At 41.6% G+C, this 22,775-nt stretch overlaps 1 protein-coding gene across 5 annotated transcripts in view; it reads left to right on the plus strand.

Annotated features, from left to right (window-relative positions):
* The first annotated feature begins 8,601 nt into the window (after positions 1-8,601).
* LOC122927773 overlaps positions 8,602-22,775 on the plus strand; it is a 53,208-nt gene continuing 39,034 nt past the window's right edge. For 4 of the 5 annotated variants that reach the window (XM_044279953.1, XM_044279956.1, XM_044279954.1 and 1 more), the window contains exons 1-3: positions 8,602-8,677; positions 12,487-12,795; positions 13,339-13,635. In XM_044279953.1, coding sequence (XP_044135888.1) covers positions 8,620-8,677; positions 12,487-12,795; positions 13,339-13,635 — 664 coding nt within the window. In that variant the 5' untranslated portion in view covers positions 8,602-8,619. Of the gene's footprint in view, positions 8,678-10,179; positions 10,214-12,486; positions 12,796-13,338; positions 13,636-22,775 lie in introns of all 5 variants that reach the window. The other variant, XM_044279955.1, reaches the window with a different exon arrangement.

The following is a 22,775-nucleotide window of genomic DNA, read 5'->3' on the forward strand; positions in this document are numbered from 1 at the left end:
GTTTTTAAAGACATGAAAACTTTTAGCTTGTAATTACTATTCTTACTTAAATCAATGGCTAGGCATCACTATGAAATCTGACAACACACTAACTTGATGTATAGGTATGTCATTTTATTGTAAGGAATGTTTGGGGTTGGTTCTTGAGTTGAGCCTGTTTCATACGTAACAGTTGCTGGCAGTGCAATACAGCTGACACCCAGCTGCAATGCCCGGGATGGATGAAAACTCCAATCCCAGTCAGTTAACACATTAGATGCTGCTGTCATTAGTGACTACAGCATCTGGGTGGTTAGACAGATAGAGGGGCTCCACTGTTCTCAAATCAAAGACCTTGCAGTGAAATTATGGGGTTCCAGTCAGTTGCTATGGCATCCTGAGGTCTTTTGAAGGCTCAGAGGCCTGCCACAGGAAACTACTACACATAAAGTTCCATCGTACCCGATCAAAAGCCTTTTCGGCATCTATTGATAAAAGGCATAAAGGCTTCTTGAGACGTTTTACTGCCGCAATAAGGTTAATGGTTCTAATCGTATTATACCTAGCTTCCCTACCCGGTATAAACCCCACCTGATCCCTGTGGATGACCGCCGGGAGCATTGAGTTAAGGCAGGTGGAAAACAATTTGGAGTACATATTAATATCACTATTGATAAGGGATAATTGCTACAGCATGAGGCATCTTTATTTGGTTTTGGAATTAAGACTATATGCGCCTCCAGAGCCTGTTTCGGAAAGGTATTCGTTTGGGAGATGCTATTAAATACTTTTGTAAGGAAAGGCACAATAAGATCAGCAAATGTTTTAAAGAAGGGAGCCGTAAAGCCATCTGGACCGGGCTTTTCCCCCCCTTTAAATTGGATATGATCACTAAGTTCTGATTCTCTGAAATCTTCCTCAATGTTAGCAGCTGCTTCCGTGGATATAGTGGGGAGGGTCGTGTCATTTACATACTGGTGTATGTGACTATCTAGGTCAGTTGCTGCTCTAATATCCAACTGTTCATTAATGTTGTATAGGGATTCAAAATACTGTTTAAAGGTATCCGCTATCCCGATGGGGAGATGAATCCATGAACCGTTCGAATCTTTTATGCAGGGAATGTAACTCAACTGCTGGCGGGGGTGAATGTAGCGAGCTAGGGCTTTACCCGGTTTATTAGAGTTTTCAAAGAGAAAGTTCCTGAACTTTTCATGCTGCCTACGGGACGCTTCTTTGAGTAGACCCTGAAGTTGTTCTCTAAGAGTAGTAAGGTCATTAAGAGTTTGGCGGTTTAGCGTTTGTTTGTGAGATCTTTCCAGATCGGCCATTTTAGACCAAAGACTCTTTATTTTAGCTGCTTTTTCTTTTTTGAGCCTGGACCTGTTTTTGATCAATACCCCTCTCAATACACACTTTAATGCCTCCCACTGTACAGGGAGAGGAAAGGCATCTGAAGCGTGTACATCTAAAAATTCCTTTATGCTGGATGATATATCAGCCCGGCAGACGCTATCCCGGAGCAAGGTATCATTCAGACGCCAAACCCATTATTTAGCTGTGAGGCCAGGTAGCTCCAGAGTGAGGAACACTGGAGAATGGTTGGATCACATCAGTGTGCCTATATGTGAAGATGGTTTGAACATTAGGGCATGGTGAGATATAAAAAACATATCTAATCTGCTGTAAGATAGGTGTATCAGAGAAAAATAGGTATAGTCCCTAACTTTAGGATTTAGAATGTGCCACACATCCACCAACTGCCTTGAGAAAAGGGAAGGATGCATCTTAGTAATTGCTTATTTCGGAACCTCGAACCCCCCGAAGAAGAGTCCAACGAAGGCTCCAAAACCAGGTTAAAATCACCACCCAGTAGTATAATCTCTTCTGCAAACCTGTCCAACTTTGACAAAATCCTCCCCAAGGATCTACACTGTCCCATGTTGGGAAGATAAAGGTTACCGCTAGTGTACGTTTTCTCACAGATTCTCAGCTTCAGGAACAGGAATCTCCTTTGAGGGTCTGTCTGGAGATCTAAAAGGGAATAAGAAAGAGACTTATGTATTGCGATGGAAACACCTTTCAATTTCGATTTAGGGTTAGTGCTATGAGCCCAATAGCAAAAATGTTTGGTTGATAGGAATGGAATTTGACCCGATCTAAAATGCGTTTCCTGGAGTAAAAGGATCTGCACCCTCTCTCTATGCATGTCATATAAAATCCTGGAACGTTTCTTGGGGATGTTTAAAGAGAACCTGTCACCAGGATTTTGGGTATAGAGCTGAGGACATGGGTTGCTAGATGTCCGCTAGCACATCCGCAATACCCAGTCCCCATAGCTCTGTGTGCTTTTATTGTGTATAAAAACCGATTTGATACATATGCAAATTAATCTGAGATGAGTCAGAGCTTGAAAATATGACTCTTCTCTGGTCACACAAGTAAGATATGACTATTTTATGTTAATTTGCATATTTATCGGATCGTTTTTTTGACACAATAAAAGCACACAGAGCTATGAGGACTGGGTATTGCGGATGTGCTAGCGGACATCTAGCAACCCATGTCCTCAGCTCTATACACAAAATCCTGGTGACAGGTTCCCTTTAAGCCTCTAACATTGAGTGAGGCGAGTTTGACACTAGGCTGAAACATCATAGCAGCCTCCTTGAACTTTGATGGTGGCTGCAGACAGCGAATAGTTATATCAAAGTGTGCTACCATAAAGGTGAAGGCACATGATGTACCTTCTTAAGAGGAGTAGGATGTACGCACTGATTTACTGGATGGGATAATGGAGAAAGAGAGACACAAAAGGAGCAAGGGAAAAGGTCGAGAAAGAGCCAGAAAATAAGTGGAATGTAAACATACTATTATTGTATACCCCAGAAGTATCCGGGAATCAGTATGACAAATTAAGGAAAGGCCGTGTGTACGACAGGTACAATCTGCCCAGTCAGGGTGGGGTGCCAAGTCCCAGGCAGGACCGTACCACAACCTTACATTAACTTGTAGGCAACGAAGAAGTTCCAAATAACCATAAGTTTAACGGAGTTATGAAAACATAATATGCTAGCATAGTACAAATGTGAAACAGAAAATCGTACGATTCTGAAAAAAAGATTACATTAATCCCCTAGTGTGGGGGGTCTGAGCCCTAAAACAACTCCCCCAATGGAAAACCTCCTCAAGGGGAAACTGAACCAGGGCTTTAGAGAGAAACTCAAGAAACATTATAATAAAGAGTCATGTTACGCTTTCAGGTAAGATAATTGTCGTCTTGATGTTTCAGCGAATCCATCCTGTTTCGTCTGGAAGGAGGACCCGACGACAATGGAGGAGTGCAGTGCCAGTCCGGCAGGCGAAGAGAAGGAAGGTCAAGCGCTTTAAGGAAGGGATACAAATCCTCAGGATCACGTAGTTCAATGTGTCGGCCATTTCTGCGCACCACAAGTTGGAAAGGAAACCCCCAGGAATAGGGGATATCGTGAGCTCTCAAGAGGTCCAACAACGGTTTGAGGGCTCTTCTCTGAGTTAGCACAGCACGGGAGAGATCTTGCAATAGAAGCAGGGAAGCCCCGTCAAAGTCAATGGAAGTTAAATTGCGTGCTTTCTTCATTATTTCTTCCTTCCTTCACCGAGTAAAAATGAAGGCGACAAATCACGTCTCTTGGCTTAGATGGGTCTGGGTTAATTGGAGCCAGAGTTCTGTGAGCCCTATCTATTTCCAGACGGTCTGAAACAGGGACTTCTAAGATGGAACTGAATAGGCCTTGTAAGGTCGGGATCAAGTCCTCAGTTTTAGTAGATTCAGGAAGGCCTCTTATTCTAATATTATCCCTTCGATTCCTATTTTCTAAATCATCATGTAATTTGTATAGTTGGCAAATATGACGATCTCTCATAGTCCCTTGTGAAACCAATTCCTCCACTTTCTCAGATGTGCGGTCATGTATGGACGCCACCTCCTCCACTCTTTCCTCTATGGCTTGTATGTTTGCAGCAATTACCGACAGTTCCTGTTTTTAAGAATTCTCCAGACGTTCCATAAACTTCTCCATTTCCTGTCTGGTGGGAAGGAGTTTCACATGTTCTTTCCAATCCCGTTGTTCCCTGTCCGGATCACCATTTAGAGCCCCTTTACGACTTGAGGATGAGGCAGCACCCGATTGTGTAGCAGGTTCCGGGTAATACGAGGGTGAGGAGTACGCATTTTGGCGATTAGGCTTGGGGCCCATACTAGCGGTAGCTGGGATACGAGAATGTGTAACAACTATGTTTCATGGTAATTCTGCCAGAGCAGTGACTGCGGTATCCCCCGGTGCTGGCAGGGACCCTGTGGGTTGATGCACACTTGGAACAAATGGCTGTGCATCAATGTTGAGTAAGGTGTCACTTTGTCTATCACCCACCTTGAAGTAACTATGTAGACCTCTTTGTGCTCTTGCTTTCCCACCAGCAGGTGTGCTGATTCTGGTGCTCTTCCTAGTGCCCACCATGTGGACCACGCTGATACAGGTTGTGGATGATTCTTTGCCCTCAGCAGGCACCCCTTCCCCTAAGGAATCAGACCCTCATGGTGGGTGGTAGGAAGTGTGACAAAACACCAGGTGAATGAGGGACCTGGCTACCGGAGGTCGGCTGCCCTCAGGACGGACCTTTTTTCACAAGCGGGTACAGCCGCTGGGACACACGGTAAGCCGACTGCTGATGCCTCAGGACTGAAGACCTGTAGGCCTCACGGTATATAGGGATATATCGGGAGGAGACTCACTGCGGTGTGGAGACTGTCACCTAGTCACCACCTCGATACGGAGGTCCGTGATACATTAATATGTATAAATTAATATGTATAAATATATCAGGGGTCAGTACAGAGATCTATCCCATCAGCTATTTATCCCCAGGACTGTGACTGTGACGAGGGGACATCCTCTGCGTCTGGAGGAAAGAAGGTTTGTACACAAACATAGAAAAGGATTCTTTACGGTAAGAGCAGTGAGACTATGGAACTCTCTGCTTGAGGAGGTGGTGATGGTGAGTACAATAAAGGAATTCAAGAGGGGCCTGGACATATTTCTGGAGCTTAATAATATTACAGGCTATAGCTACTAGAGAGGGGTCGTTGATCCAGGGAGTTATTTTGATTGCCTGATTGGAGTCGGGATGGAATTTAATATTCCCCTAAAGTGGAGAAAATTGGCTTCTACCTCACATGTTTTTTTTTTTTTTTTGCCTTCCTCTGGATCAACTTGCAGGATAACAGGCCGAACTGGATGGACAAATGTCTTTTTTCGGCCTTATGTACTATGTTACTATGTTTCTATGTTACTCCGAAGCCCTCCGTAGAGCAGGGACAGCTGTTGTACACCAGCGCCGAACGAGGTAGGCCGCACCCGCCGTTCCCGTCCAGGTGCGTGTATCTGAGCCTGGGAGGTCTCAAAATGCTCTTTGGAGTCCCCTGCAGTGGAGTAAGGTAAGATATCCTGGGGTACTGCAGAAGATCGGGGTGGATGTCTTTGGATCTGACAGTCCCAATTAGAGCGGTGCGGACTTGCGGCCTCTCTCCTCAACTTCCGGTCACGCCCCCCTCGATGGGATTTTTACTGCAGAAACCTGGTCGATAAGGTCCATGCCCTATACACCCACCCTTCCGCCAGAGTGAAGGTAAACGGCATCTTAGCCTCCGCCTTCAATTTTGTAACGGAACACATCAAGGGTGTCCGCTCTTGCCTCTTCTCTACGTCCTATTAACGGAACACCTTGCCACGGCCTTGCGTACTAATCCCAACATTGCAGGATTAGACTTAAACAATCACCACCACAAGCTAGCATTATACGCTGATGATCTACTTATGTATGTTTCAAACCCTCATATGACCCTACTATCCATCCTGAAAGAATTTCATCATTTTGGAGTTCTTAGTAACTTCAAAATCAATCTGAACAAGAGTGAATTGTTGAATATTTCACTGCCTGTTGAGGAAGCAACACTTACACAGTCCAACTTCACTTTCATATGGCAGCCAACGAGCATTACATACCTGGGGCTACAGATCCCAGCTCACTTCCATCTCCTATACCTGCTTAACTATATACCTCTCCAAGCTAGGACACTAACGGACCTGGGAAAATATTCCTTGAAATCCATATCATGGTTTGGTAGGATAAACGTGATTAAAATGGATATTCTTCTGAGATCCTTATATTTATTCCATATGCATTCCAGGGAAGTTTTTTGGGGCCCTTAATAAAGCAATAACTCGATTTGTCTGGGGTAAGGGTAAGCCTAGATTGAACGCCCGTATACTGTCCAAACCTAAAAAAAGCGGGGGTATGGGTATGCCAGATCTGAAATTATATCATACGGTGGTTGTTCTCATGCGGATCATAAACTGGTCCAGAGGCTCTAGTGCAAAGTTGTGGGTTCAGATGGAACAGGACCTTGCACCTTGATGGATTTTATAATAGCCCCTTGGGTTCCTCATGAGGATAGACCACCACTGGAGGATTGGCCCTTCTTGGCACGTCATACTCTTTCTAACTGGGATAAGTGGACCAAAAGTTTTGGTTTATCCCAGTGTCCTGGCCCCATGACCCCTCTCATGGGCAACCCGGCTTTCACCCCCCGGCCATCACGCTCTGAGATTCCTACATTGGCTTCGCCATTCTTATCCCAGAGTCTGTGATACCTTAACCAATGCTACACTTACTCCTACAGACTCATTAATGCCTTCTGGTATGAGACAGGGGTGGAGTTGGTTCAAATATGCCCAGCTCAAGTCATTTATTAGAGGTCTCTTCTTACACCACCCATGCCTAGAGATGACTGACTTTGACAATCTCTTCCTAAAGCCGGGCCTGCATTTCAAGGTGCTCTCACAACTTTACAAAATTCTGTTAAAACTTAGTAACAATGATTTGGCGCCTTGTTTTGAGAAATGAGACCTTCAACTTACCTTTTTTTACTAGAAGAGGTTGATAAAATGTATACGTTTTCTCAAGGGCTTTCGATCTCGGCTCAAGCTCATCAAAAGAATTTCATAATATTGTCTCAATGGTATTACTGCCCATCAATCCTCCACAAAATGTTTCCCTGTGTTTCCAATATTTGCTGCAAATGAAGATCGGATGTTGGCACTATGCTTCATATTTGGTGGGGCTGCCCAAAGATTAAAAGATTTTGAGATCAAGTGCTAGGGTTTTTTAGACAGTTTTCTGGGAAAGTGCTTACTAACTTGCCCGAACTTACACTTCTCTCACTGCTATCTGGCTCTGTGTCCCAAGTAAAGATTCTTCCTAACGGCAGCTCGGATTACTATTCCGAGGCATTGGAAATCGGATCCTGCTCCCTCTCTCTGTGAATGGACCAAAAAACTTATACTCTTGGTTAGAATGGAAGAATTGATTGCCACATCGCATAATCAAGGTAATAGGTTTGATGCTAGATGGGGATCTCTTCTTGCCTTTTTACTCTCTCCCTAATTTTCAGATCAGACATCTGCAGCTTAGCAGACTTCAGATCTGCACTAGACTCTGGGGTTTACTGTTGCTGGTTTAGTGTATGCCTGAAAGTTGAGGATGGGAATATAGAGCGTGTTCCTTCTCCCTTCTAACCCCCCACCCATTTCTCCCCCTCTTTCTTTTTTCTATCTTGCCTCTATCTCTTTCTTGTATTTTTACAGTAGCTCGACATGGTACTATTTGTACAAGTTGTTTTGATTTGTCTAAAAAACGTAATAAATCCAGAGTAATCCCATCGATTGCAATAGTATGTTATTGCAGTCTGTGTTATAAGTGATCAGAGGATTGCCTGTTCAAGTCTTCTATGGTTACTAAAATTACAGTAAAAAAATACACGTAAGACAACAACATTATAAAAAATTCAAATCACCAGTTTTACATAAATTAATCTACATTTACAATAAAAATAAATAAATAATAGTTATCACCAGGTTGAAATATATTTGAACTATTAAAATATGAAATATTTATTCTGCACAGCGACTGCTGTAATGGAGCTAGTTTGGTCCCTTTGCCACCCATAAAAACTAAATAAAAAGTGGTCAAAAAGTGGTATGTATCCTCAATGAGGCCAACATAAATCACAGCTTGTACTAATACAAGCCCTCAAACAGCTCAGTAGGTGAAAATATAAAAAAGTTATGGGTGTCAGAATATGGTAATGCAAGGTAAATTTATATTTCTTTAGCGGTTGTTATTATAAAAAAAAAAAAAGTAAAGCAAAATAATAAAAACTATATAAATTTGGCATTGCCGCAGAAAGTAAATCTTCATAAGGCTGTGAATGGAAAAGTAAAAATATTATGGCTATTGGAAGGCGAGAGGGATAAAACAAAAAAGTGAAAATAAAAATTGGCCCGGTTCTTAAAGTGTTAAGGGACACTGCCTGTGGGAAATGAAGAAGTTAATATTATATGTTCACACTAATTTTACATAGCAACCATTTAATGTATTGTAAGTTCCTAAACTCAAAATTGTTTGCTATAAGCAACCTATTGGGTGAAGACTGCATGACCTGATAGTTTTCTGGACTTGAGGATGGGTGGGTCGTTAGTTGTGAAGTGAAAGTGCTGCACAGTAAAACGCCTCTTTCATTACTCTTTCTGGATCATACTGATGAAGATGGCATACTTCTCTGAAATTCTCTCTGTCTGCTTAATGCTATTACCTACAGGTGAGAGTAAATATTTTAAATGTTGGTGCCTGCACATTATGGAGCTATTCCCATTCACACCAGACATTTTTTTAGATAAGTGCTTATCCTTGATCATATCGCTTGGGGGTTTCTATTTTGGTTTGCAACAAAATGAATTTGAGAAATGTCATTTCTAGTTGTGATGGAGGTTGTCACTGATTTTAAACTGTTCAATAATGGATTAACATGTATACATGACTGATGCTTTTATATGGTTATGTTAGCTTATTAATCCATCCATCCATCTCGTCATTAGCTGCACTGCATGCACAGTACCATACCTTTTTTCCGTAGTATCTCTTGTAACTGTTATTTCTTCAATGCTACATTTTGCAATTCATTGTAACAATTAGGAATACAAAGGTGTCTCAGTTTGTTAGCTCTACACATATGCCTATGAGTTGCATAGGTGCTTGGTCCATATTCCAGATTCCTCCCTTGTCTGGATGGTTTTTCACTGTTTTTAAAGGGGTTTTATGAGATTTTAATACTGATGATCTATCCTCAGGATAGGTCATCAGTATCTGACTGGTGGGTGGCCGACACATGGGATTCCACCAATCAGCTGTTTAAGAAGGCAAGGAGATCCTGTGAACACTGTGGCCTTCTGGCAGCTTACCAAGCACAGCGCCATACAGTGTATAGCGGCTGTGCTTGGTATCGCAGATCAGCCCCATTGAAGTGAATGTGACTGAGCTGCGATAGCAAGCACAGCCGCCAAATAATGTATGAAATTGTGCTTGGTAAGCACGTAAAAGGCTGCTGCGTGGTCCCAGGTGTTGGACCCACACTAATAAGATACTGATCACCTGTCCTGAGGATAGTTCATCAATATCAAAATCTCAGAAAACCCCTTTAATGTCTATTTTTTTTTAATTCCATTTTTCAACAGTAACATTTTATTTAATTGAAGACACTTTTTTTAATACATGGGATGTGTGACTATAAAATGTGTCTGTGAAATACTGTTACACAGGGAGTGCAAAACTTTTCACCAGATTGATTTTAGTCTTTCCATTTGTCAGCTATAAGTAAGAGCCTTGAAGGCTCAAAAAGCATAAGCAGGAAACCATTGTTTTTGGATTTTAATGTATGAAATAAAAGTCACGCTTTTCCATGTATGGTGCAGGACCTTTTGCCCTTTTGCTTAAATTCCTATCTGTCACAATACACCATGCAGCGTGTGCAATCTAAAGCATGTTATAGAACAGGAGGAGCTGAGCAATTTCATATATAGCTCTGTAGGACATATTCAGTAAAACTTGCCGTTTTTTCATTTCATTTAGTTTTTTAAATTTTTCATTCTTTTCATGCATAAATGTCCACTCCCTGCTTCACTATTCAAGTGCCAGCACTCTCATCGTGCCTGCTGGGCGAAACAGTGGATCACCAAGGTCAGGGAATGATAATTCCACAGTCCCTGTGTTCTTGTGCTAAGCACAGCAGATGACATGTTATCACTTTATCGTTCCTGCTCCTAGGGAGAACACGTGTGCTCCATTTACCAGGGGCTAGGTAAGTGTTATTTTTTATTTTACTAACAACACTGGGGCCATCAATACTGTGAGGGGACATTAAAAGGGGCATTCTACTGTGTGGGGACACTAAGGGAGTATTATACTGCAAGGATGCACTAAATGGGACATTCTACTGTGTGGGTACACTAGAGGGGGCATATTACTATGTGGCAACACTAAAGGGGTTATTCTACTGTGTGGGGCCACTAAGGGAGTATTCTACTGCAAGGGTGCACTAAATGGGACATTCTACTGTGTGGGTACACTAGAGGGGGCATATTACTATGTGGCAACACTAAAGGGGTTATTCTACTGTGTGGGGCCACTAAGGGAGTATTCTACTGCAAGGGTGCACTAAATGGGACATTCTACTGTGTGGGTACACTAGAGGGGGCATACTACTATGTGGCAACACTAAAGGGGTTATTCTACTGTGTGGGGCCACTAAGGGAGTATTCTACTGCAAGGGTGCACTAAATGGGACATTCTACTGTGTGGGTACACTAGAGGGGGCATATTACTATGTGGCAACACTAAAGGGGTTATTCTACTGTGTGGGGCCACTAAGGGAGTATTCTACTGCAAGGGTGCACTAAATGGGACATTCTACTGTGTGGGTACACTAGAGGGGGCATACTACTATGTGGCAACACTAAAGGGGTTATTCTACTGTGTGGGGGCAATAAAGGGGGAATTCTACTGCTGCAGCACTAAAGGGGGCATGTAACTGTGTAGGGACACTAAGGGGGCATAACTACTGTCTGAGGGCCCTAAGGGGGCAATATACTGTGGGTGGGCCCAAAGGGTACTGGGGAGGATTGGGACATGTATAGATAGACATTGGGTAGAGTTAGAGGCATGGCTTAGAGTGCCGCTGATAATGTCCCTCCTTTTTAAAAGTTGGGAGGTATGGGGTCAGATTTCTGACTACTGCCAGTACTATTACAACTTACTCTGCAATTACAAAAAAAATTTACACTGGAGTTGTAGGTAGTATTTCTATCGTTTTTTTTCCTTTTTGTCGTGTTACATGTTTATATACTATAGAAATATTGGTTGCAAGTTGATGAACTTATGGCTTTTTTCGACCATATTAACTATGTAAGTTTAAATACTATTTAATTACCAACAAAGGAATACAGACTGGATGCCCCTAAATCTCAGCTGTGAGAAGTATTGTCAGCATGGGTGAACTCAAACACGCCAGATTTGCTGTATACATTTCTGCAACTGTTCCATTTCTCTAAATGGAAGCTGCAGAAATCCATATTCTTTCCACCAAACCTTAATTTAGTTTCAGAAACTTCTGCAACAGGTTTGTGAATATCCCCCAAGAGTTTGTCTTTAGGTGTGGACAAGATGTTTTGTTTAAAAAAAAAAAGGAGAATGCAAATTTAGGTAGAAGGGCAGCATCAATTAGTAAATAACGAAAGAGAATGTCATATACATACTTACAGAAGTCTTTATTTGGCAATTGAAAGTGGGAAGTAATGTCAGAAAACTACATCAAGACAGAACCAGAATATAGATGTTTAACTCTTAGAGGACCATGCGATTTTCCATTTTTGCGTTTTCCAATTTCACTCCCCGCCTTCCCAGAGTCCTAACTTTTTTATTTTTCTGTTTACATAGCTTATTTTTTGCAGGACAAGTTGTACGTTCTAATGGCGCCATTTACAGTTGCATACAATGTAATGGTGCAATTCTGACAGCAACACTGTGCTCACCAACTAGCCGCTGAGAAGGTGGAGTAGAGCACCAATCAGCTCTTACTATAGGTATTACACACAGGGACACATGCAGAAGGCTACTTTTTCCTGTAATAAACCAGCTATGTACTTATAAATCAGATGTAGGGTGGCAGCTCGCAGGGAGAGAAGAGGCAAGTTAGGATGCCTTCCTCTGCATACGGGTGACCATATTCAGTACAGTACACATAAGCAATGCTCATTTAGAGAGTTGCAAAGAAAACACTTTAAAAGCTGACAAAGGTTGACAAAATTGACTAATATAGTATATCACAAAAAGTCATTAAATCTCTTTCCCTACACATTTGAAAAGAAATAAAACCAATTGTTACACTTGAGAATCATCCAACAGTTTTTTGTCAAATTGATTTTGACCCCAAAGAACAAAAGCTTCCAATAAAAGATATTAGAAAATCTATTGTTATTTCAAATACACTTTTTTCATTAATCGAAACAAAATTAACCTTTTTAATTAACCCAAATGATCTGCTAATATTAACATCCTGTGTCATCTTCTTTGCAGCTTTTTATGCGAAAACCAACAAGGCTGCAGATAAGATCCTTGTGTCAAGTGGTGATCATATCAATTTAAACTGCTCTATAAATGCAACGTTGAAGAAATACACTGTATACTGGGAATTCCTCAACATGACCGGATACAGAATCACCAAAAAAATGGATGCTGACCATAATGAAGGAAATACTGACACATCATATAACATTGATCAGGCCAAAATATATGATATTGGGAAGTATAACTGCACCATACATAGGATAATACCACCACCTAGCAAGAACTTGTCAGCGTCTCTTATCCATCTCTTTGTCCAAGGTAAGATAATACAATAAAATAATGCTATACATAAAATAGACTCAATTTACTGATGAACAGCTTGTGTATTATTCTTGTTGCACATATTCATATTACCGACAAGTATTCACATTCCTGACATATTGTTTATGCCATCATTGATTAAACCAACACACTTATTCAAATTGTGCACAAACATGCAAGGCTTCTATAGAAAATGCCTATTTCTTAGTGTCTCTTCTTTCCTTTCTGTTTCAAAGTAAAATATAAAGGATGGTTGGGAAGAATTGGCCGATACCCACAATATCATAAATGTAGATATACAGTAGTATCTATCTAATACAGTATATACAAGCATTATTTATGGTTAATACATATAGCTAATTAATAGATTAATTAGACCACAATGCAGCCATTTAGCCATAGAAGGTATACAAAAATGAAGAACATATAATTCAGGCAACAAAATGAGATTTACAAATGACCATTTTCTAACGAGGAACAAAGCAGCAGCAAAAAAATAAATAAAATTGTACTTGACTCAATAATTCTCTCTTTTTCCAGCTCCTCCAAACATGTCTCTAAATTCTACAATTGGTGACAATGATAATGTAACTGCCCAGTGTTCCCTTCACGAATTCTACCCAAAAGATGTGAATGTCTCCTTGAAAACAACTTGTGGAAATGTCCAATATCTGAATGACCCTCTACTTACAAGAAATGCCGATGGAACTTATAATGCTATCCATGGGTTTTTTGTGAATATCTTCAACTGTGTCCGCATTATAACAGTGACCTGTGTGGCAGAACATCAAACTGGCGGGTTAAACATTTCTGTTAAACTCATAAAAGGAAGACCAGGTAAATCATTAGACATGAATACTGTATGGTGCTGTAAATACAGATCTAAGTGCAAAGTCTACCAAATAACAATATGAAGCAACAACCACTCCAGCAGCTTGTAGTATTTGACTATGTCCTGTTTTTTTCTGCTTTTGCAAACTTCATTGTTTAATATAAGACAAAGAAAGCCAAAGATTTACCGGTGTCAAAAATCCTCTTTACACTGCCCAATAATCAGGGCAATTATAGGGAAGGAGCATTTCTAGGAACACTAGTTCATGATAATTCCCTTCTTGTAAAGGTGCCACCAATCAACTGAAGCAGATTGTGCTGTGTACACTGTGATCTGCTGCCCAGAAACAATGAATCTGTATGGGGATGAACAATCGCAGAAGGGATTGCTAGTCCCCATATAGAGAAGATGACTGCTACCTGAAAATGCTCTGATGAGCACACAATAATCGTGAATGAACAGTTTGTTCCTGATAGTTTCCTGCTGAGTCGGCCTGTGTAAACGGGTCTATAGACACGATTCAGCAAGTTGATCACACCTACAGTCATGTATACCTTATAAGTGTTTGCCCACAAAATGAAGGAAAATATTGCAGAGTGCTTCTAACAACATATAGCACCCTCTATAGCCTTCCCCTTGTCCCTTTTGGGGTGCCCTTTGAACAGGCCTACTATGCCTAAAGGTAAATATAGACTGACCCTGAGCATAAAATACTATTTTTAATATATATATATTTTTAAATGATTAAAATGCAATTGCCCCCTATTGTGTTTTAAACTGGTCTTGGTCAGTCAGCAATTAACCAACAGAATAAATTAAATTATTCTAACTGAAAGTATTCTCGTACAAAGCATGCATGGCATTTGTATTTACAAAAATGATAAAATGTACCATCTAAAAGACAAAATCTTTCAAAAGAAGAAAACAAGGGATACAGGTCAAACTGGTATCATTTCAGCTTTATACAAATAGGTTCTATTTGACTCAACTACTCAAGATATAGGGAAAGTCTTCTCCTGTCTATAACTCATGAGCTGTAGAGTGATGCAGTCAAATCTCTCATGTTGGTTTCCTATTTCTTTGTAGAGCTCTCTTTTTAGAGGAGGGAGACAATATCTCTCTGCTGGATTGGAGAAAGATCACCTTCACACACACATGATCTGATTCACCTCTTAAAATTCTTTAGTACTGCATGGTCCATGCCTTTCTCCCAAAATACAACAGAATATAGAATATTTCTTTACTCATTAACCAGAATTGTAGTGCTCTATGATTACAATGTTTCTATTACTCAGGCTGTGCTCTGTACTTAAAGGGAACCTGTCACCAGGATTTTGTGTATAGAGCTGAGGACATAGGTTGCTAGATGGCCGCTAGCACATCCGCAATATCCAGTCCCCATAGCTCTGTGTGCTTTTATTGTGTAAAGAAAAAAACTATTTGATGCATATGCAAATTACCCTGAGATGAGTCCTGTCCCTGAGATGAGTCACATACAGGACTCATCTCAGGTTAATTTGCATATGTATCAAATGTTTTTTTTTTACACAATAAAAGCACACAGAGCTATGGGGACTGGGTATTGCGGATGTGCTAGCGGCCATCTAGCAACCCATGTCCTCAGCTCTATACACAAAATCCAGGTGACAGGTTCCCTTTAAGGAACTGTATATCAATAATATGTGAACTTGTTTTACTGGTTGTACAAGTGGAATATTTTTTTATTTGCTAGTTTATTAGAGCTAGGCATGTATACCTGAGTTAGTCTGTCAATGATTGTCAAAAGATCTGTAATTACCTCATAAAAACAGCTTTCATTAGGGTTGAGTGAACCCGAACTGTAAAGTTCGGGTTCGTACCTAACTTTAGGATTTTGGACCCCGGACCCGAACATTTCCGTAAAAGTTCGGGTTCGGTGCTTTCTTGGCGCTTTTTGAAAGGCTGCACAGTAACCAATCAACAAGCGTCATACTACTTGCCCCAAGAGGCCATCACAGCCATACCTACTAATGGCATGGCTGTGATTGGCCAGTGCAGCATGTGACCCAGGCTCTATATAAGCTTGAGTCACGTAGCGCTGCACGTCACTCTGCTGCTACAAGAGTAGGGAGAGGATGCTGCTGGTCTTGTGATTTCAGAGAGAATAGGAGAGAAACTCAGCGATAGTAACATAGTATATAAGGCCGAAAAAAGACATTTGTCCATCCAGTTCAGCCTGTTATCCTGCAAGTTGATCCAGAGGAAGGCAAAAAAAAAAAACCTGTGAGATAGAAGCCAATTTTCCTCACTTATGGGGAATAAAAAATTCCTTCCCCACTCCAATCAGGCAATCAGAATAACTCCCTGGATCAATGACCCCTCTCTAGAAGCTATAGCCTGTAATATTATTTTCCAGAAATACGTCCAGGCCCCTCTTGAATTCCTTTTTTCTGTACTCACCATCACCACCTCCTCAGGCAGAGAGTTCCATAGTCTCACTGCTCTTACCGTAAAGAATCCTCTTCTATGTTTGTGTACAAACCTTCTTTACTCCACACGCAGAGGATGTCCCCTCGTCACAGTCACAGTCCTGGGGATAAATAGATGATGGGATAGATCTCTGTACTGACCCCTGATATATTTATACATATTAATTAGATTTCCCCTCAGTTGTCTTTTTTCTAAAGTTAATAGCCCTAATTTTAATAATCTTTCAGGGTACTGTAGTTGCCCCATTCCAGTTATTACTTTAGTTGCCCTCCTCTGGACCTTCTCCACCTCTGCTATGTCTGCCTTGTTTACAGGAGCCCAGAACTGTACACAGTACTCCATGTGTGGTCTGACTAGCGATTTGTAAAGTGGTAGGACTATGTTCTTATCACAGGCATCTATGCCCCTTCTGATGCAACCCATAATCTTATTGGCCTTGGCAGCAGCTGCCTGACACTGTTTTTTGCAGCTTAGTTTGCTGTTTATTAAAATTCCTAGATCCTTTTCCATGTCAGTGTTACTGAGTGTTTTACCATTTAGTATGTACAGGTGACTTGCATTGTTCCTTCCCATGTGCATAACTTTACATTTATCAGTGTTAAATCTCATCTGCCACTTATCTGCCCAAGCCTCCAATCTATCCAGATCCCTCTGTAGTAGTATACTGTCCTCATCAGTGTAAATTACTTTACACAGTTTAGTGTCATCTGCGAAAATTGATACTTTACTATGCAAGCCTTCTACAAGATCATTAATAAATATATTGAAGAGAATAGGGCCCAATACTGACCCCTGAGGTACTCCACTAGTGACAGTGACCCAATCTGAGTGTGTACCGTTAATAACCACCCTCTGTTTTCTATCACTGAGCCAGTTACTTACCCACATACAGACGTTTTCTCCCAGTCCGAGCATTCTCATTTTATATACTAACCTTTTATGTGGTACAGTGTCAAATGCTTTGGAGAAGTACATATATACGACATCCATTGATTTGCCGCTGTCAAGTCTAGAACTTACCTCCTCATAGAAACTGATTAAATTAGTTTGGCATGACCGATCCCTCATGAAGCCATGCTGATATGGCGTTATTTGCTTATTTCCGTTGAGATGCTCTAAGACAGCATCTCTCAGAAAACCTTCAAACAGTTTACCCACAACAGATGTTAAACTTACCGGCCTATAGTTTCCAGGCTCTGTTTTTGGACCCTTTTTGAATATTGGCACCACATTTGCCATGCGCCAATCCTGTGGGACATTCCCTGTCAGTATAGAGTCTGCAAATATCAGAAATAAGGGTCTGGCTATGACATTACTTAATTCCTTTAGGATACGGGGGTGTATGCCATCCGGTCCTGGCGATTTGTCTATTTTAATCTTTTTAAGTCGCTGATGTACTTCCTGGGTCAGACAGGACACTTTTAATGGGGAATTTATTTTAACATTCTGCATGTCATCTGACAGTTTATTTTCCTCAGTGAATACATTGGAGAAAAAAATATTTAACAGCTTTGCTTTCTCCTCGTCGCTCTCTGCGACTCCCCCCTCATTGCTCTTTAAAGGGCCGACACCTTCAGATTTATGCAAAAACACAAATGCAATCGCACTCTGCAAACCAGCACTCTGCCCTGCCTTTATGCTGGATGTTGAACAAGGCATTGGTGTACATTTTGGCCAAAGCGTAATAAGCCACTCACCACGTCAAGGTCGCCTTCATGAGTGGTCCCTAACAATAGTTACTACCTGTTATGGGCCACGACAGCCACACAAAGTCCAGGGAGCGCAGGTACAGCATGCACGCTAAGCACACTCTGCTTTTAACCCCGTCCGGTGCCATTACAGCTTTCATCGGATCCAGGGATGCAAGTACCAACATGCATGCTGAGCCCACTATATACTTCTCCTGGAACCAAATGGCTACTGGTAGGTGCTATATAAGCACACTCAGTTTTATACTGACTTTAAAACCAGCCGCCAGGGCAGATTAACTGGTCAGGTGTGCATGGCTGCATGGAGATCGCCACGCCTCCAATATATACTACAAAGAAAAAATGTAGGGGGTTTCAGCCTGCACAACCTTGTATGCAGGTGCTGATTGTTATGGCAAAATACAGATACAAACGCAAAAACACAAATGCAATCGCACTCTGCAAACCAGCACTCTGCCATGCCTTTATGCTGGATGTTGAATAAGGCATTGGTGTACATTTTGGCCAAAGCCTAATAAGCCACTCACCATGTCAAGGTCGCCTTCATGAGTGGTCCCTAACACTAGTTCCTACCTGTTATGGGCCACGACAACCACACAAAGTCCAGGGAGTGCAGGTACAGCATGCACGCCAAGCACACTCTGCTTTTAACCCCGTCCTGTGCCATTACAGCTTTGATCGGATCCAGGGATGCAAGTACAAACATGCATGCTGAGCCCACTATATACTTCTCCTGGAGCCAAATGGCTACTGGTAGGTGCTATATAAGCACACTCAGTTTTATACTGACTTTAAAACCAGCCGCCAGGGCAGATTAACTGGTCAGGTGTGCATGGCTGCATGGAGATCGCCACGCCTCCAATATATACTACAAAGAAAAAATGTAGGGGGTTTCAGCCTGCACAACCTTGTATGCAGGTGCTGATTGTTATGGCAAAATACAGATACAAACGCAAAAACACAAATGCAATCGCACTCTGCAAACCAGCACTCTGCCATGCCTTTATGCTGGATGTTGAATAAGGCATTGGTGTACATTTTGGCCAAAGCCTAATAAGCCACTCACCATGTCAAGGTCGCCTTCATGAGTGGTCCCTAACACTAGTTCCTACCTGTTATGGGCCACGACAACCACACAAAGTCCAGGGAGTGCAGGTACAGCATGCACGCCAAGCACACTCTGCTTTTAACCCCGTCCTGTGCCATTACAGCTTTGATCGGATCCAGGGATGCAAGTACAAACATGCATGCTGAGCCCACTATATACTTCTCCTGGAGCCAAATGGCTACTGGTAGGTGCTATATAAGCAGACTCAGTTTTATACTGACTTTAAAACCAGCCGCCAGGGCAGATTAACTGGTCAGGTGTGCATGGCTGCATGGAGATCGCCACGCCTCCAATATATACTACAAAGAGAAAATGTGGGGGGTTTCAGCCCGCACAACCTTGTATGCAGGTGCTCATTGCTATGGCGAAATACAGATACAAATGCAAAAACTCAAATGCAATCGCACTCTGCAATCCTTCATGAACTTTATTACTTGAAGAAAACTACAGCTTTTTGACAAAAAAACGCATATGTCAAATAAAAAATGCATCCAAAACGCAACAAAAACGCAAGTGGAAAAAATAACAAAAAATTGAAAAATACTTAAAGATATGGAATGTCTGATAAAAACAAACATAAAAAGCACTTTCCTGATATAAAGAAAACAAAAACAAACGATATAAAGTGAAGGAATTATACTGGCATGTACTCCATGTCTGATCTTCGAATTTTCCAAACAAGAGTATAAAAACCGACTAAAAGTGAAGTAGGGTCATTACCACTGAGGAAGGGGAGAAGCGTCCCCGAAACGCGTTTGGTGTCCAGTGATCTGACCAAAAGATCTGAATATGACCTACTTATAAAAGACTCTTTACATCATATGAAAAATAGTGCACTTTAAATTCATCTGGCTGCAACAATTACAGCTTGAGTCGGAAGAAAGAAACAACTACCGAATCCTTCAGTGCCGATACGTCACTTCCGGAGCGAAGAGTGCGTCTCTGAACCCACGTGGGACGCTGAACAGAGTAACAGCCGGGACGCCGGCTCTCAGCGGGGCTCTGATATATTCAAACAATCGATCAGCACATATGAAGAAAAGGTAAGCCCACATAGTGGGTCATTACTCGGCATATCTCAACTGCCAAATTGTTAAAGTCTATACCGAACATAAAAAGGAACATTTTATTGAAAGCCCAATATAATTTAAATACTTATTTCATCGGACTTTTCCTCTTATCAAGAAGTAGAAGAGAAAGGATCCTTTACCTTCATTATTCCCCTTTGCCATTTTTCCCTTTATAGGTGGTCAATTGTGAAGGAATAGAAGTAATGTCCTATAGAAATTAAGGAAATATATGACCTTGGCGTATTTGTTATTGTATTAAGATTGTTGGTCTATACACAATTTATTTTAGCCTTTTAACCTTTTATGTATTATTAATAAATATTGTGACCTGCTTGAGAACCGTGTGACCCCATTTGTTTGAGAGTGCCAGTCTCCTAGTAATATATCCATTTCTTTAATTGTGAAGGGTGAGTCACTCACCGACTAGAGCACCTCATAGTGGCTGCAAGTGGGTGTAGCTATTTCCTATAAAACACTTTTTTCTGACATACTAAATGGGGATTACAACAGTAAAAAAGTAAAACAGTGTATGGTTAAACAGCGATCTACAGACAAATAGTTGTGTGGGTGCGGGACACAATCGTTTTACCCTGCCCTGAGCTCATTGACCAAAAAAAATAAAAAACTTTTAGAATTCTGTTAATTAGGTGGGAGGCTGCAGCCATTTTATGCAAGCTCAGTGCACCAGCACTGCATCTGAGCTTTTGGGACATTGCAAATCACCATTTTTTTGGGCAAACGACAACATCTGGATTAGTCAGTGTGCAATTTAAGGTAGAAATACACCCATCATTTTCTGGGGTTTGAAAAACACACTTTTTTTTCAAAAAAAAAGTATTTTCCAGATCTGCAAGTGTTAAATTCAAGTTTAATATATATATACAGCTTTCATATTCTGTTACCAAAAAAACACTTCAACAATCTACAACATCTGGATTAGTCATCATGCAATTTAAGCTAGAAATACACCCATCATTTTCTGGGGTTTGAAAAAAACACTTTTTTTTTACAAAAACACTATTTTCAGGCCTTGCAGCTGTCACGACCACGGTTATGGTAATGACTCTTTGGTCGCATGCGGTTGTCAGCGGTTTTGGTCTATGTTTTCAACCACAGGTGAGGGCTTTGGATTTGTTGCCTCACGTGTGGTTGCCGCTGGCAACATAAGGTTGTTGGCAGTGGAGCATCCTGAGCGGTTGCTAGGCGCTCACTGTCACAGCATGCGGTTGCCGCTGGCAACTTATGTTTGTCTGCACTTTCCCTGTTTGGTGTGCACAGGGTTTATTTGTGTGATGTTGTTTGTACACCTCCCTTTTCCGTAGCCTTCTCCCATGCCTGGTGTAGGAAGGGTTAACTCCCTTCTGTGTGTGTGTGAACACTGGGTGTGTCTGTGTGGGTGTGGCTACATGGGCTATTTAGCCTCTGCTGAGAGCAGTAGTCAGAGGGGTACTTCAGCCATGGTCTGCTGGAGTCATCCTCCTACTTATATACCATCCGTCAGTGGGGGCCACCCTTGTGGTCATAAGTTTAAGTTTATACGTGATGTCATTTTATGTTTATGTGGTGTCTGTTATTGTTGCAGCTATGGTTCTGGGTTCCTGTGTGTTTATGTGTGTATGCTGTGTCCTTTTGTGTTGGGTGTGGACACCAGCATGTGTGCACGGGATCCAGTCAGTTTGTCTGTGGCAGGTAGGTGTGGAAGTACTTTTCACCCTCCTGCCATATCCATAGGCTGTTTATCTTTCTGTCCCCTTGCAGCTTGGCCAGTTTAGACTCCTGTTTCTCCGCACCCAGGAGGAACAGGTTGTCTACCCAGCTCCTAGTTCAGGGATCGGCGGAGGGTTAGTAGGGATCCGAGGTTCTGGTGTATGAGCCCTCCCACCATCAGGGTTGACTCATATGGTTAGGAGTCAGGGTAAGAATAGGGATGCAATAGGAGGTGACCTGCTCCCTAATTCTGTCGTCCTGGCCGAGCAGCCACTAACATCTTCTGGCATCGCACAGCTGAGGGTTTTCCCCATCCTCAGCCGTGACAGCAGCATCAGCATGTGTGAAAAATACAGGCTTATATACTGCTGTCAAATTCAGTTGTTAAAAAAAAAACACTTGTTTGGGCCCAAAAAATTTACTTGGCAGCCTTTGATGCAGATGTCATTGTGAGATACACCCTTAATACATTTGGGTTCCATTCAGAGATTTTAAATACCGCCATTTGGTGCACCAATATTAAATTCAGGCATACACTGGTTCAGGCACTGTGAGATACACCCTCTACATACAGGGGTTTGATTCAGGGATTTGAAATACAGCCATTTGAAATACAGCCATTTTGTGCAAAGATATATCTACTTCAGGCCTACACTGGTTCAGGCCCTGTGAGATACTCCCTCTACATACAGGGGTTTGATTCAGGGATTTGAAATACAGCCATTTGAAATACAGCCATTTTGTGCAAAGAAATATTTAGTTCAGGCCTACACTGGTTCAGACCGTGTGAGATATCCCCTCTACATACAGGGGTTTGAATCAGGCATTTGAAATACAGCCATTTGAAATAAAGCCATTTTGGGCAAAGATATATTTACTTCAGGCCTACACTGGTTCAGGCCCTGTGAGATACTCCCTCTACATACAGGGGTTTAGTTCAGGGATTTGAAATACAGGCATTTTTGGCAAATAAATATTTACTTCAGGCCTACACTGGTTCAGGCCCTGTGAGATACACCCTCTACATACAGGGGTTTAATTCAGGGATTTGAAATACAGCCATTTTGTGCAAAGATATATTT

This window comes from Bufo gargarizans, chromosome 2 (genome assembly GCF_014858855.1).
Source record: "Bufo gargarizans isolate SCDJY-AF-19 chromosome 2, ASM1485885v1, whole genome shotgun sequence".
Lineage (NCBI taxonomy): Eukaryota > Metazoa > Chordata > Amphibia > Anura > Bufonidae > Bufo > Bufo gargarizans.